This window comes from Nannospalax galili, unplaced genomic scaffold, assembly GCF_000622305.1.
Source record: "Nannospalax galili isolate Female #2095 unplaced genomic scaffold, S.galili_v1.0 scaffold146, whole genome shotgun sequence".
Classification (NCBI taxonomy): domain Eukaryota; kingdom Metazoa; phylum Chordata; class Mammalia; order Rodentia; family Spalacidae; genus Nannospalax; species Nannospalax galili.
In genome coordinates this window covers 2,882,392-2,898,910 of record NW_008357929.1, presented here as the reverse complement: position 1 = coordinate 2,898,910, position 16,519 = coordinate 2,882,392, and the positions used below count along the sequence as shown (strand labels likewise).

General features: G+C 45.1%; 1 protein-coding gene across 4 annotated transcripts in view; it reads left to right on the top strand.

The window, feature by feature from the left end:
- Nucleotides 1-16,519, top strand: part of Arhgap44 (Rho GTPase activating protein 44) — a 224,381-nt gene that overhangs the window by 185,511 nt on the left and 22,351 nt on the right. For all 4 annotated transcript variants that reach the window (XM_008855690.2, XM_008855693.2, XM_008855691.3 and 1 more), the window contains exons 11-16: nt 3,892-4,003; nt 4,389-4,470; nt 10,017-10,097; nt 13,595-13,708; nt 14,269-14,360; nt 16,029-16,209. In XM_008855690.2, the coding sequence (XP_008853912.1) occupies nt 3,892-4,003; nt 4,389-4,470; nt 10,017-10,097; nt 13,595-13,708; nt 14,269-14,360; nt 16,029-16,209 (662 nt within the window). The remainder of the gene's footprint in view (nt 1-3,891; nt 4,004-4,388; nt 4,471-10,016; nt 10,098-13,594; nt 13,709-14,268; nt 14,361-16,028; nt 16,210-16,519) is intronic.

Sequence of the window (16,519 nt, the reverse complement as noted above, 5' to 3'; positions counted from 1 at the left end):
CTCTCTCTCTCCCTCTCTCTCTCCCTCTCTCTCTCTCTCTCCCTCTCTCTATATATACATATTGTACTCACCCCCCCCACACACACAGAAGAATAAATATGTTTATGGCTTTGTTTTGTTCACATCTTTCTATGGTTAAAATTTTGTTAGAATTGACACAGTTGCGGGGCTGGAGAGATGGCTCAGCTGTTAAGAGCATTAGCTGCTTTTGCAGATGACCCAGATTCAGTTCACAGCCCCCACATGGCAGCTAACAGCCGTCTGGAACTCCAGTTCCAGGGGATCCAACACCCTCTTCTGACCTCCACAGGCATTGCATGACATGAGTGCACTTACATACATGGAGGTAATTCACTCATACACATAAAGATAATAAAATATTTTTTAAAGCCTTTGAGGAGCTGTAGAGATGGCTCAGCAGTTAACAGCACTGGCTGTTTTTGCAGAAGACCCGGGTTCAAAGCCCAGCATCCACATGGCAGCTAACAACCATTCATAACTCCAGTTCTGGAGGATCTGACACCCTCTTCTGACCTCCTCAGGCTTTGCAGGACACAAGTGCACTTGCACACATGCAGGCAGTATATTCAGACACATAAAATAAAAACAAATAAATAAATATTTAAAAAATAAAAATAAAAGGCCTTTAAAAAAAGAATTGACACAATTATAATCAGTAAAAAAAAATAAGGTCTCTTTGAGCCTAGCTTCATAGAAAAGGTGAACTGGTCTTTTTCCTGCTTGTTGTTATGCTTGGTGTTTGTGGGTTTCTTTTTCTGTTTTGTTTTGTGTTTTGAGACTGGATCTTGCTCTGCAGCACAGGCTTGTCTAGAACTTACTGTGTAGCCCAGGGTATTTTCTTTAATTATGGAAAATCTTACACAGATATAAAATAGTGAGCCTGGTACCCCAGCAATCTTAGTGTGTCTCTTCCTCTGTTTCCTAACCCTGCCTTGGGTATTGAGAAGCAAATCATAGCAGTAATAGTCTTATTATTTGCAGTAAGTAACAATAATCCAGTAGTATCTCAAATATCTTGTCATAGGGCTGGAGCAATGGCTCAAGGATTAAGAGCACTTACTGCTCTTCCAGAGGACCTGGGTTCAGTTCCCAGCACTCATATTGCAGGTCACAACTATCTGTAACTCCAGTTCCAGGGGATCTGACACCCTCTTCTGTCCTCCACGAGCACCAGGTGTGCACATGGTCTACTTACACACAGGCAAAACACTCATACACGTAAAATGAAAATAAATAAAATCTTTTAAAAAATGTGTATTCAATATAAATTGACAGATGAGCAGTGGGCCCTGACACCTCCCTCCTGTCTTGTCCCTGCCTCTCTAGTCTCTGCCCTTTCTAGGCCTTTCTACCTCTCCACAGACCTGTCTCCTGAGCCCCACCCCCACCCCTGCTTTTTTCCACTTTGTGTCAGCTCTTTTCGTTTACAAATGAATATGGTCAGGTTTCCTGCAGCCTAGAAAAGAATGTCTTCTTGCAACCCAGGTGCAACCTTGGATCCCTTTCCTAGCTCATTGGTTTTATTTTTTATGCTGTTTCCATAACATACTCTGAATAATCCCTAAAACACTCCCAACATTCACCCATGCGTCTTCCCCTCGCAACTGCTTACTCTTTCCTCTACCTGTAGTGTTACTTCTGTCCCCATTCTGCCCCTAAACTGCCCTCAGTGACCCCCATGGAGCCCCAGATGACCAAATCCAATGACTCAGCCCAACCTCTTTGGGCTCCTGCCTGATGCAGCTAACATGGCTTTCCTACAGCCTGGACCCTGGGCCTTCAGCATTCCCAGCAGAGCACAGGCCCCTGCCCTTCCCTATTCTGTCATCTAGCCATCTAGTCACCTCCCTGAGCTGCACCTCAGCCTCTGAGAATTCCTCCAGAGGAGGCTCCGCCCTGTCTAAGCTGCACCCCAGGCTCTGTAGCATCCTTCTGTAGGCGGCCTCCACTCCACCTTTGTTGTCCTCCCACATTTCCAGGCAAACTCCTCTAATACCCCTGGCACTGAACTCACTGGCTACATTCATAATGCTTCTCTTCATGAAACAGCCTTCTCTCAGTTATCCGGCCCAAACTCTTAAGTGATTGTATTGGTTTTCCCCTTTATCCACAGGGAATGAATTCTAAAATGCCCCGTGGGTGCCCCAAAGCATGAATAGCACAAAACCCTATATTTTCCTATATATACACACCTATGAGAAAGTTAAAACTAAAAATTAGGTACAGTAAAAACTAATAATAAAGTAGAATGGTTGTAACAATATATTATAATAAAAGAATGAAAAATTTACAAGTTACTCATTCCCAGATTTTTCCATGTAGTATTTCCAGACTGCAGATGACCGTGGGTGAGTCTGCAGAAAGTACAGTGCAGAAAAAGCAGCCACTTAGCTGTGTCTGACAGCTGTTTCCTTCTCTTTGCCGTTGCCCGTCAACAACCACTGCTGGCTCTTATGTGGAGATGGCATGTGTGCTGGATAGCTTTAGTGTCAACTTGACACACCCGGGTTAAGGGAGCCTCAACTGGGGAATTGCCTTCATTGGACTGGCCTGTGGCCATGTCTGTGGGGCCTTCTTGATTGTTGAGTGATGTGGGAGGACCCAGCCCACTGTGGGTGGTACCACCCCTGGGCAGGCGGGCCTGTCTTGTATAAGAAAGCAGGCTGAGCAGGGGTCAGGGAAGCAAGTCAGTAAGCAGTGATCCTCCATGGCCTACGCTCCAGCTCCTGCCTCCAGGTTCCTGCCCTGAGTTCCTACCTTGGGCTCCCTGATGAACTGTGATCTGGGAGATGTAAGACAAATAAACCCTTTCCTCCCCAAGTTGGTAGTGGTCAGAGTGTTTTGTCACAGCAGTGGAGAAGAGATAAACTAAGACAGCATGGTTTCGGAAGTTGTAAGCCACTCTTCTTGTGTGCTCTGTGCTTCCTCTCCTTGTCACAGCAGCCCGATGGACACGTTGGCCCAAGCATGTTAGCATAATCCCCTCACACATATACCGAAGAGCTCTAGACACCTGTCTGATATATCGTCCACAGAGAAGGGCGTTAACCATCTTAGCAGTTCAAAAACTCCATCCTAGACCAGAAACATTTTATTCTGAATGAACCTGGAGGTCTGAGTTGCCATGGAGCAGAAAGGAGCAAGAATCCCCCTGCCAGCTGTCTCTCAGTCTGTGGGGTGTCACGGGATACAGGCGCTAAGGAGGCTCAGCAGAAGCCCAGAGGCCTCATATCTCACCTCCCTGGGACTGGGGCTTCTTTCTGAGCTCTGACTGACCTGCTTATGTCTTGTCTTCCAAACACCCCAGTCCTCATTCCTTGCACAGTTCAGTTTGCTTCATAAGGTGCAGGTGCTCATTTGCACCAAAGTGGTAGTGATTCCAAAATAATGCTAAGAATGGAAACTGGAGGCTGCCTTGCAGGCAGTTACCACATCCCCTTCTCAGAACAAAGAGAGTTTCTCTGGCACCTCCCATTGTGTATCCATGTATGGGTACGTACACACACACACTATAGACCTCATCAAACTTACTAGACCTCCACATCTGACCAGGTGTCAGACAAATTCTTCAAGATTTACTTTAAGTGTAAAAGAACCTGGCATCTAGAGTCCAAGCTTTGGGGACCCAACACACTAAAGCAGTGCAGAGCCACCAGGTACCAGGCATTGAGAACAGCACGGGTGGACTCTCGAGTTGCTAGTGTCTGAAATAGGTGATGGCTAGAAGATGGTCAGGTGCAACATCTGAACATAGTGTTGGTCAGATGCCTGTGCTGGTCTTGGAAGGAAGAAGAGGTAGACTTTCCACCTCTGTTTTGCTCTTGTTCCTTTGGTTGCTGGCTGCCGATTAACCATACATCCTATTGGTAGGGCCTCTTCCGTGTAGCTCCCTCAGCCTCCAAACTCAAGAAGCTGAAGGCTGCACTGGACTGCTGTGTGGTGGACGTGCAGGAGTACTCAGCAGATCCCCATGCTATTGCAGGTGGGTGCTCACCACCTCTGAGCCAGGCTCACAGGGAGGGGTGAATGTGGACATTATGTGGCTTCATGTCAGGAGCAGCAACTTCCTCAAATGCTTCTGTTGTCCACGTGGTACCCAATTTCAGGCCTGATTGTTCTTATCCTTGAAGAAAGGCCTCCCTAAGGGTCCAGTGGAAGGTGGGAGCAGTATGGAAAATAAGGGGTAGGGCTATGTGAGTGTCAGCCTAGGTCTCCCTGCCAGGCCCCACAACTACTCATGGGAAACCACTGTTTGATCTTGTCATGTTGGTCAAGGAGTCATGTCCATGTGGAGTGACGTGGGCTGGTAGACCATGTCCCCACTGTGTTAGAATACATACCTATGTCAATACTGTATTTATGTTCAGGGGCTTTGAAGTCTTACCTCCGAGAGTTGCCAGAACCTCTCATGACCTTTGAACTCTATGATGAATGGATCCAGGCTTCCAAGTGAGTACCTTCTGTTGGAGTGTATTGTGGGTTGGGATTTATTAAGAACTATAGTTATCCCTCAGAGTCTGTGGACCATTGGTTCCAGAACTAATGCTCGGCTCCCTTGTATAAAATGGCATAGTGTTTTCAGATAACATAGCCATAGCTTCACGTACGCTATCTTTAGACTACTTATGATCCTTAATATTATGTGAAGAGTTGCTATATTAGATATTTTGGAGATTAACAACAAGGAAAAAGGACTGTTATATATTCAGTACCGACATAACCATCATAGGCCTGACTACGTAGAACCCGTCCATAGTTGGTCAAATCATGGGTGCAGAACCTACAGATAAAAAAGAGCTGTGTTCACAGAAGTGTGAAAGCTTGTGGTCTGGGATCAAACAACTGCCTTTCTTGCTGTCCATCTTGAAGGACTGTTGATACATGTTTCCAGAGAGGCATTTACAAGGGTTTTGAAGGCAGCAATATTTGTAATAGAAGACCGGAAGTTCCTAAAAGCTCATTTGAGGAAAAGGGTAGGGGCATTGTGGCATGCTCTAAGGCAATTAAAAAGTAGGTAGAGCCATCCTGGGTAATGGGAAAGAAACAGGTCTACTGTGGAGTGAAATAAAGCAAATTAATGACGATACATAGAATTTTTTTTAAAGAAAGCTAAATACCCAAGAGTCAAGATGATAGAGTTTTAGGAGTAGTCCTATCTGTACATTAAAGAAGGTTCTAGAAAGGTTCATTTAGTCAGTGGCAGTGATTTCTTCTGAGGGAAAGAACAACACAAGCATATCATATAATCTTTACCCTTATCTATAACAGGAGTATTTTAGCAAAAACTAATTAATAACATGAAGACATAACGTGTACAATGGACATATTTCATTCTCCCAAGGATGAGGCCAGGGAGCAGGCCTCAGGCAGCAGGAACTCGGCCCAGGCCCACACTGGAGAGTTGCCATAATGGAGCTGGTGCATCCACAATTTGTTATGGTGTTATTAATAAGTTGTACCAGCCTGTGGCTCCTCAGTGTGGCTTGCCGTTGTGAGTCAAGGTGTTATGTTTCCTTATTGGCCATAGGTAAAGAACTGTTTTTTGGGTTTTTTTTTTTTGGTCTTTTTTGAGACAGGGTCTCCCTGTAGCCCCAGCTGTCCTGGAACTCACTATGTAGACCTTGAACTTACAGATCCGCCTGCCTCTGCCTCCAGAGTGCTGGGATTAAAGGCGTGTGCTCCCTGCAGGTTAAGAACTGTTTTAAGAAAATAAAAATAAAAGCCAGGAGTGGCAGCACACACCTTTAATCCCAGCACTGGCAAGGCAGAGGCAGACCTGATCTACATACCAAATCCTAGGCCATCTGGGGCTACAGGGAGACCCTGTCTCAAAAAGACCAAGAAAAGAAAGAAGGAAGTAAGGGAAGGAGGAAGGGAAGGAGGGAAGGAGGGAGGGAAAGAAAGACTACAAATGACCATGTGTAGTTAGAAGAAGACAGCACAGGGCCAGAGGAGTTGGGACCAGAGCCAGGATAGTGGGGACCAAGGTAGATAATGCAAGTGGAAAAGAGAGGGAGGAGAATGTTTTCTATGGGCACATCTAGAACAAGGGTGTCTACAGATGGAAATAATTTCTAGTGGACTTGGTCATCCAGGGCTTAGCTGGTCAGAAAGAACACCAGAGCTTGTATTTTGTGCTCATGCATATTTTAAAATGAATCTTTATTCATTTAAATTGACACATGATAATCTATAGGCATATAGGATGTAATATATTTCAGTACACACTACGTAGTGATCGAATCTGAGCCATTAACATATCCATCACTCAAATGTTCATTGCTGATCCATCTACTTGAACAATTGGGGGCTGAAAGAGACCTAGCTCACCTCAACATGAACACAGGCTTACACGTACTATGAAGAGACAGCTACCTCAAATTGCCTAGTGATGGGTTGTTTTGTTTTGTTTGCTTGCTTTTCTAGAGTAGAGCATTACTATGGTGAGTATACGACCTGTATGTTCTATCATGAAGAGAGGGTCTCCAATTCCAGGGATGCTATTAATAAATGCTACCATCTGTTGAGTGCTTATTAGAGACTTGGCATTGCTCTAAGGTCATAATCCGTTTTAACTCATTTAATTTTCATAACAACTCTCTGAAGTGGGTTGGACTATATCCCACTTTGCTAATGAGGAATCTGAGGTGTGGAGCAGGGCTAGGGCAACACATTACTTGCCAGTTAACACATGAGAGTGAGAATTTGAATCCACAGAGCCCAGTCTGGAGTCCATGCACACAGCTACTGCACTTCATGCCTTTGTGGAACACCACCAGGATCCTGGGGGAATAAGAACATATCCTTTAACAGAAATGGCTGGCCACTGTCTATTTATTGGATATCCAAGTGCTCTTGATGAGAAGCTAGAGAAAAGGGGACAGCTGAGTGTGGCACTGAGTTTGCTGAGAGACACACTGATCATACCCCATTTCCAAAACTGGGTGTCCATCAGAAAGTCAGAATAGGCCAGATGACTCCAAGACAGTGTCTTTGAACCATGGAAACACAAAGAGTTATTTATGCCACTGGGTAATGAACATTTATAATGCTGAAGATTTATGGGGAAGGGTGGTGTTGCCTTGTCAACTCTCTCCAGAAGAGTTGTTCCTAACTTTCTATGTCCATCAGAGCCTCAGAGATTTTTAGAAGGTACCAGGATCTAGGCCTGTTTCTCAGAGGGCTGGACTAAGTTTCTTGGGATTCTATGTTTCAAAGCTTCCTAGACCGCTGCATGGCCCTGTGGTGGGGCTGGGTTTCACACTGGGCAGCACTCACCCGACCTCAGAACACTGTGTTTCAGGCAGACTCAGCAGGACATGGACAGCTGTGCAGCGGCTGGGCTATCCGGGAGATGGGGTGGCCAGGAAGGAGATGAGGGATACAATCAGTGCTGTTCTTAGCCTTGGCCAGAGAAGCTTCTTTCTTCAGTGGGTAGCAGGGACTAATAACTGGTCCGAGGATGGAGAATAAGTGACTGTTGAATGCTCTTCCCTAAATGGGACATTTATATCAAACATTTTTCTCCCAAGTCTCAGGAAACATCACAGAAGAGGGGATGGAAAGAATGGAAAGAATGTAAGAGCCTGGGGAGGGGTGCTGTGAAATGGCTCATCTCAAACTCACTGCAGTTAGGGCTACCTGTGCAAGGCTTGCACAAGGTCAAGCTGACAAGATCAGGCAACATTCTGTCAGGCAGCACTAATTGTGCTCAGTGGGTTACAAGAGAGTGAAAAAGAAAACATGAAGGTGGGAGGGGCCATTTTAGAAAGTATCTGGGGAAGGAGGGGGCTGGAGGAGTTGGGGGTGGTATGATCAAGATACATTTTATACATGTGTCAGAGAATTAAAGTATAAGTAAAATTTATTTTAAAAGAGCTCAGAGCTCACCAGGAGAACTTCTGAGACTGAGGATGCATCTTTACAAGCTTGGTAAACTAAGCACCTCTGTGCTAGAGTGTACAGAATGGAGGCAGAGGAGGACACAGTGGGAACAAGCTCCTGATGCTGGAAAACCATCCCTAGTCAGAAGTTCTGGCTGATTCTTCTGATGGGCATGTTCTCCAAGACCTCTGCCTGGTAGACACCTGCCTCACCTTAAATGTCAGTTCCTCAGAGAAGCCTTCCCTGACAGCCCTACTCCCTTTACCCTGTCGCTTCTGCACCAGGCAGACTGCAGATGCTTGGGGTTGTGGGTGTAGCTGATTGGGCTGGGAACTCCTCAGAGTGCTCTGCTTTGTAGCCCATAGGGCAGTTCCTGGCACAAAGGGAACTTCTGTTAATCCATGTCTGTTGATTTTCATTGAATGAAAGATCAGGTTTCATCTTCCCGTTGTCAAAAGACAAATTCAGTTTAAAAATCTAATTGGTGGGGCTGGAGAGATGGCCCCACTGGCTGCCCTTGCAGAGGACTTGGGTTTGATTCCCAGCACCTACATGGTGAATAACAACTGTCCGTAACTCCAGTTCCAGGGGAATCCAACTCCCTCTTCTGACCTCTACAGGCACTGCACGACATGTGGGCAATACACTCATACACATAAAATAATAAATAAAATATTTAAAAATCTAATTGGCTTTCATTTTCTATTTTAGCATTAAGTAATACTTGAGTCCATGAAATTTTTCTGTTGAACTAAACAGGAGGAGTTGGCATTACAGGCAGAGAAAAACCCCCCAAAACTGAAGAGACAGAAACAAAAGGTGGCCTGATGATTTCAAGGGGACCCTCCTTAGATGGTGAGGAAGAACTGACTATCCTTCCAGCTCAGGAACACTGGGCTTCTTAGGACTGGTAACTGTGATTTTACATAGGTTTTTGGAAAACTAGTGCGCTCTTTCAGAGTTTACTTTAATTATGTGATTTTAAGCACAGTGGCTCCATATCAGTTTGGTCTAGCCAACTGGGCTTAGTGCCAGAGGTTAGTATGCTGTGGCTTCCCACAGACTGTATGGTCACCTTAAGGAAAGCTGAAGAACAGAAGAGGAAGTGGGGCTTGGTGCTGTAGGAGATGCTTGAGCACATGAGGGGGGGCAGCTGTAGCAGTTGCTGAAGATGCCAGCATTTCACATTGATTGAGAACTTTGCATAAACCAGCAACAAGACAAGGCGCTCAGGTCAGATTCTCCTTTAAGACTGTACACCAGCTTTGCAACACAAATGTTGCTCACAGAGGTCAATGAGTTGACAGAAGATCATGGAAAGAAGCAGATCTTCACAGTCTCCCTATGCAAGACCCACCTTGACCATGCTTTCACATGAATACATTCTGTTCTTTTCTGCGAATAATGAAGCATTTGGCCGAAGTTCCAGGTGGAGAATGCCTGCCTCTTTCTCAAGGCAGAGAGGATGGGGAAGAGAGTTTTTCTCACCACCTCAGGGTACTCAACAATGATGTGTGCAGGTGATGACAACTATGTAGTGTGGGCCCCAAGTGATCATCTCAGAGCTGGGTCTTACCCTGCTAGAGTTTACTGTTCAGATTTTCTGAAGAAAAGATTCTTCTATCATCAGACTGGACATAGATTTATATAAAAATCTAGCCCTATATTTTTTAATTCTAAGAGACATAAATAAACTCAGTAAAATTTTCATATAATGGAAAAAATCTTTCAACGAGTGGAAATTATCCATTCCCTAACCTAAGTTTAGAAAGCTTAGATTTACTTATCCAGAAGTTATTTATTGAACATTTAGTATATTCCAGTGTCAATTTAACATGCAGTAAGCCATATTCATTGAACTGATTGGTCCACAGGGTGCCACTGTGGTATGTAGTGGGGTGGAGCTCCCCCAGCTGGTGTCCCATGTCCGAAGACCCTGCAGCCTGCTCCACAGCAGTCTCTAGCCTCTTGCCCTGGTTGTTAGCCTGAGACCTGTGATCTGTGTGGAAGGAGTTTTGTTAAAATAGCATAGAGCAATGCTGAAGGAGGAGAACATAGAAGGGAAGTAATAATAACCAAGCATTTTCATGCTTTTCCTGTCCATTTCCCAGTATTCAGGAACAAGACAAGAGACTTCAGGCTCTGTGGAATGCTTGTGAGAAGCTGCCTAAGGCCAACCATAACAACATCCGGTAAGCAGGTAGTGGAAATAGTGGACCGGGCTTAGTTAAGCCCATTTGCCCAGTTCCCTGGGTATGGAAACTAGCATACATAGTACTTTGTGGGATCTGTGGTACTATTTGTATATGTGGTCCATTTTAAGCCTCAAACAACTGGTGAGATAAGATGGGCATAGATGCTGCACTTTGCTGCCAAGGAAAGGACTTGTGCGATGTGTCAGGCTGCTCAACAGCCATTGACTACTTCGATGAAGTTCTTTATTTTGGGAAAGACAAGGAATACTGCAAAGCCATCTTACAGTGTTTGAGATTTACAGTCCTGGGAGAAGCCAGCCAGTGCTGGAGCCAGACAAGGCAGTTGTGACCTTGAGCTAGTCACAGGCAGGGTAGCAAGAGAGAGGGTTCTCCATGCTCCCATTCATGAGACGTGATTGTTTCCAATTATCTGTCACTCTTTCGGAGCCACCTGGCTTCTCTGTGCCCCTCCTGCAGACCATTCCCCAGCCCTTGGCTTCTCTGTCCTCTGGCTCTGCTTCCTCATCACCTTGCCCTACCCCTTTTCCTCCCAGCCAGCCTCCTCTCCTCCCTCTTCTTAGGAGGCAGATTTTCTGCTTCTGCTTCTGCTTCCATTGGCCTGATTGTTTTTCTATTAAAAGAGTATTAGTACACCAGTTCCATAATAACATTAAATGCAGAATTACTATATGATCTGGTGGCTCCACTTCTGAGCGTTTCCCAGAATTGAAAGCAAGGACTTGATGTTCATACATCTACATTCATAGCAGTGTGATTCACAATAGCCAAAGTGGAAACAGCCAAAGTGTCCCCAGACAGATAAATGAATAAACCAGATGATGTAGTGTGTAGGTACAGTGGAATGTGGAATTCTGGTACTTAATGCTACGTGGATGAACCTTGAGGATGATGATAGTGAAAGAAACCTGATAAAAGGCAGATGTTTGGTTGTGTTTATACGAGGTGCTGAGAGTAGTCAGTGTGATAGAGATTGGAAGTGCAGTGGCAGTTGCCTGGGCTTGGCAGAGTGAAGATGCAAAGGTTGTTGTTTAATGGGTACACCTTCAGTTTGGGAACATCAGATAATCCTGAAGGTAGTTGATGGTGATAGCTGTGTATCAACATGAATATACGTCATGCCATTTTGCTTAAAATGCATTAAAATGGTAAACTGGAAGTATGTTTTACTAAATTTTTATTTTAAAATATCCTGAGAACAAAAATCAAATCTGTACAACTTACCACAAGTTGGTAACCTCAGTCCTCAGCCACTGGCCAACATCTGGGTCAACTACTCCCAGCTATCCCACATCCTGGTCCAGTCCTGGGTGGTCGCTCAGAGATTGGGACCTAGTTGAGAAGGCTGTGGGTAGAGCTGGTACAGGGACAGGACAATGACTACTTGGTTAAATTCTAAGTCTAGGGCTGGAGAAATGGCTCAGCGGCTAAGAGCTCTGACTGTTCTTGCAGAAGACCTGGGTTCAAATCCCAGCACCCACATGGCAGCTAACAACTATCCGAAACTCCACTTCCAGGGGATCTGACAGCCTCTTCTGTCCTGTGCTGGCATTGCACGACATGGGTGCACTTACCTATATGCAGGCAATGCACACATACACATAAAATAAAAATAATAAAATATTTAAAAAAAACATTCCAAGTCTAGTGTACTTTCTACTGGGTCAACAGAAGATGAGTAAAAATCTTCCAAAGAACTTGCTTCATTGTCACCCAAGGAGAATGGGGTTAGGACCACAGCCTTTGTAGCTAAGAGTCCAGAAGAAAACATGTGCCCCTGAAGTCTCGGCTTCTTGTGAGGATGGGATTATTTTCAGTGTGCTGTTCCCAAACTATTTTTGAGTGCTTATTTTGTACATGGCTTCTTCATTCTCTCTCTCTTTCTCTCTCTCTCTCTCTCTCTCTCTCTCTCTCTGTCTCTCTCTCTCTCTCAAATGTTTTTTATTTATTTATTTTATGAGTGCTTTGCTTTCATGAATGTTAAGTGCACCCATGTCATGCAATGCCTGTGGAGGCCAGAAGAGGGCATAGGATCCCCCGGAACTGGAGTTTCGGACAGTTGTTAGATGGTATGTGGGTGCTGGGAACGGAACCTGAGTCCTTGAAGAACAGTGGGTGCTCTTAACCACTGAGCCATCTCTCCAGCCCCTCATCTCTTTTTTTAAAAAACAATTTTTTTTGAGATGTAATTCATAAACCATTGGGCCTTTTTAGAAGAATGCCATTTAGAATGAATTCTATACTTAGAGTTTGGCTTGTTGAGATTGTCTAATTTAGAGCGTTTTTATCAGTCTGAAAAGAAGCCTAGTTCCTGTTCTGGTTTGTCTCTCTGTTGTGTACTGAAACCCTTGACCCAAACCAAGTTGGAGAAGAAAGGGGTTATTTGGCTTACAGCTCACAGCCCATCATCAAGGGAAGCCAAGGCAGGAACTCAAGGCAGGGACCTGGAGGCAGAACTGAAGCAGAGACCACTGAGGAACCTGCTTATCGCCCTGCTCCTCCTGTCTTGCTCAGCTGCTTTTCTTCCTGCCCAGGCCCACCTGCCTAGAGATGGCATCACCCACAGTGGACTGGGTCCTCCAAAATCAGCCAGTCAGCAATTAAGAAAACTGGCCCATAGGCCAATCTGATGGAGGAATTCCTCAATTGAGGCTCCTTCTTCCCCGGTGACTCTAGTTTGTGTGATGAAGTCAAGAAGTTGACAAAGACCAGCATATTCCCATTTGCAGTGATTCTTCATACCCCACCCCCTGCTGCCCAACCTCCCAGTAACCTCAAATCTACTGACTCTGTAGACTTGTTTGTTCTGGATATTTCATGTAATGAAGTACAGCTCTACTATGTGGCCTTTGTGTCTGTCTCCTTTCACTTAACCATCATGTTTTCAGGATTCACTCACATGACAGGATGTGTCAGTTCTTCATTCGCTTTTATGGCTGCATAACATTCTGCATCCATGCATTCACTCCTTGAAGGACATTTGAGTAGCCTTAGCTCTTTGGCTTCTATGAATAATGCTATTCTGGATATCCATGTACCAGCTCATGCATGGGCATATTTCTCTTGGGTTTATTCTTAGCGATGGAATTGCTGGGCCATGTCCTATGTGTTTAACATTTTCTGGATCTTTCCAGAAAGACTGAGGGCAATTCCAGAGCATACCACACCTAGCCTGTAGTGTCCCCAGACACTTTGATTAGCCTTTTATGCAGACAAAGGAGGAGGTAATGGGATTTGATGAGAGAGAGACAGTTGGTCATCCTGTAAGGCACAAGCAAAGAGGAACCCTTTTCACTGTTCACTGGAGTTGATGTGAGCATCTAATTGAGTGAGGGCTGGGTCTGTCTGCTTTGGGGAAGAGAGTCCAGAATTCTCATGTCAGGAATGTACTTCATGAGAGAAGTTTCTGCCTAGTCCTGGAGGGAGGCGACTCGTGCTAAGCCTGAGTTAAACTTGGCGCTTCTCACTTCCTTCAGATACTTGATCAAATTTTTATCCAAGCTGTCTGAATATCAAGATATAAACAAGATGACTCCTAGCAACATGGCAATTGTCCTGGGACCCAACCTCCTGTGGCCACAAGCGGAGGGGTGAGTAGGGAAGAGGCCCCATGGGTACCACATGTGGACTACAGGGCAGGAGGCCTAGGCCCTGGATCATCCTCAATACTTAGTTCTGCCATGGCTCCCTCCTTTTGTAGGTCCAGAGAAAGAACAGAATCCTGAATCTCCTTATTGTTGATAGTCAGAGCCACAGGTCTGAGTAAATCAGTGTTGAGAATGACAGAGAGGAAGACAGGGACATGATGGCACTGGGCAAGGCCAGCTCTGTTGGGCCCTCTTAGAGTCTTTCCTAAGAGGATAGCTCCTGGCACCCAAATTCGAAAGGTTGGAGGGCTGTCTGCAAGAACTAGAAGAACTGAAAAGAGGATGAACTGACTCTCGCTGAGAATACCTTCGTGGATATTGTGTGTTTAGCACGGGCCAATCCCTTCTCAAAGCTGCGGGCATCTTTCTTAAGAGAAAGCAGCTCATAAATTTGGTTCTGCAGGATTCTGGCCTGATGTCCCTCCTCAGATTTGGTGCCCAGAGCACCATGGAGCTCTCACCCTGCTTCTGCTGGTAACCCCTTGTTCCCACTCTGTTTGTAGGAATATGACCGAAATGATGACCACAGTTTCGCTGCAGATTGTCGGCATCATCGAACCCATCATCCAGCATGCAGACTGGTTCTTCCCTGGGGGTACGTGTCAGCATCCATCTGTGCCAGCAGAGGGGCAGAGGTGGGAACAGAAGAGCACTGTGAGTTTGGAGCATGTGAAGCCAGGGATGCTGCACCCAGGTTTTGGTTGGCTTTGTTTGTAGTCGTCCTGCACATACCCGCAACTGTACCCAAGCACTGGGGTAGAGTCCTGACTGCTCCCCCTCTCCTGTCCCTGTGTAACTGACGTGCTGGCATCCAGGTGTCCATAGCCTCTGCCATGGATTCTATTGACCTGTCATTCACTCCATAGTTTCTTCAAGTCTATGACTCATGTAAAGCTGGTACAGAAAAATGACTTCGTCATTTCTAAACACTTCAATTTCTAAATGCAGAGGGAAGTTGACCCTGAGGTAGATGAGGACTTCACAGCAGAGTTCAAACCACCTGGGTGCTGTCTTTTCATTGCCTTAAGTGGTACCCTTTGAGTTTCTCCTCAGTATGTAAAAGTGGGGCTAAAAAGCAATAAGAGGCTTTTTTTGTGCTTGGTTCAAAATTGGGCTCTTGAGGCAGCTTCCTGCAAGGGAGTTCCCAAGCTGTTATGAGGCATGGAAGCCTATGTGTTTCTCCATGGAGACAGTTTTAAGGAGCTAGCAGTTACATTAAATTGAATGTTTGCTAAAATCAAACAAAGTTGATTCTGTACAGCATTAAGTGTGAGCTTTTAGCCTTCAGTAGCCACTAACTCATGTGAAGACAGAATGTTACTAATTCTGTGACTCTCATGTCACAGCTCACCAATTATACTGACCTACCTGGTTACTTTTCCATCACCGTGTGTGTTCTGCCTGTGACAGCACTCACAGCAGACCTTTCAAGGATTCTGCTTATAGCACCAAACTAATAGGGTAGTAAGTCAAGATGAAACGGTCTAGGAGATGGGAGTTGAAGACAGTGACTCCATAGGTTCGGTGAGAGAGCTAATTCATTACCATTGCAGACAAAGAGACAGTATTGTACAGAACTGTCTGTCCCTTTGACTAAGAAAGAGTGTACCATTGAGCAAACAAGTGCCTCAATGAAATCTCTCACTCTTTGTAACCATTTCAGTGTATTCTCTTTGGGTATATAGTAAACAATATTGTTATTCACAAAATATTAATATTGACTCTTGTTTTCTTGGCCAATTCCATCGGCTAGTTCTTTTTTTTTTTTTTTTTTCGTCTTTTTGAAATAGGGTCTTCCTGCAGCCCCAGCTGGCCTGGAACTCACTATGTAGACCAGGCTGGCCTCGATCTCACCAAGATCCACCTGCCTCTGCCTCCCAAGTTCTGGGATTAAAGGTGTGCTCCACCATGCCCAGCTGGCTAGTGCTTCTTAAGTAATGCCATTAACGTGGCCTTAGTGGCCACTGACACTTTTCTTACTTTAATTTAGACTGCTCAGGTGTTTTACTCTATAGCACTAGAATTGAGGAAGATGATAATATTTTTCAGAAAGTACCTATCCCAATTTTACTGCCTTATTTCTTTTAATTACGAATGGACTTATTAAATGGCCAATCTGGGTGAACACATGTCTTCTGTCTTTGACTATGATGAATTCATATCAGTAGATTAGCTGATATAGAACTGTGAGCATTTTTTAGAGGTGGAGTGTGAGATGTGCAGTACCAAGAGATCACACACACCGATTCTTTCTTCCCTGCAGAGATAGAGTTCAACATCACAGGCAGTTATGGGAGTCCGGTCCACGTGAACCACAATGCCAACTACAGCTCAATGCCTTCCCCAGACATGGACCCCGCTGACCGGCGCCAGCCAGAGCAGGCCCGCCGGCCCCTCAGTGTCGCCACAGATAATATGATGCTGGAGTTTTACAAAAAGGATGGGTATGAGCTAGCGCCCCTTTTTCAACACTGGGAAAATTGACGTTGGGGAGGGAGGTACTTAAGAAAACCAGGATTGACAGGAAAGCGCTACTCACTGTGCCAGCTGAGCTGACTTGTGCCAGCCAAGCTGTGGCCTCGTTCTTGATGTTTTTCTCATCTGTGCTATCTGGGAGGGGTCTCTGTGGCTTGCTGGCCTTTGGGCCACAGGTGCATGGCCTTCTTAGCAGACATGATTGCAGTAGTATAAATAGTTCTCATCAAACAAATAAATGTGGGTCAATGAAGAGAATTAAAAAAAAAAATTCTTAAG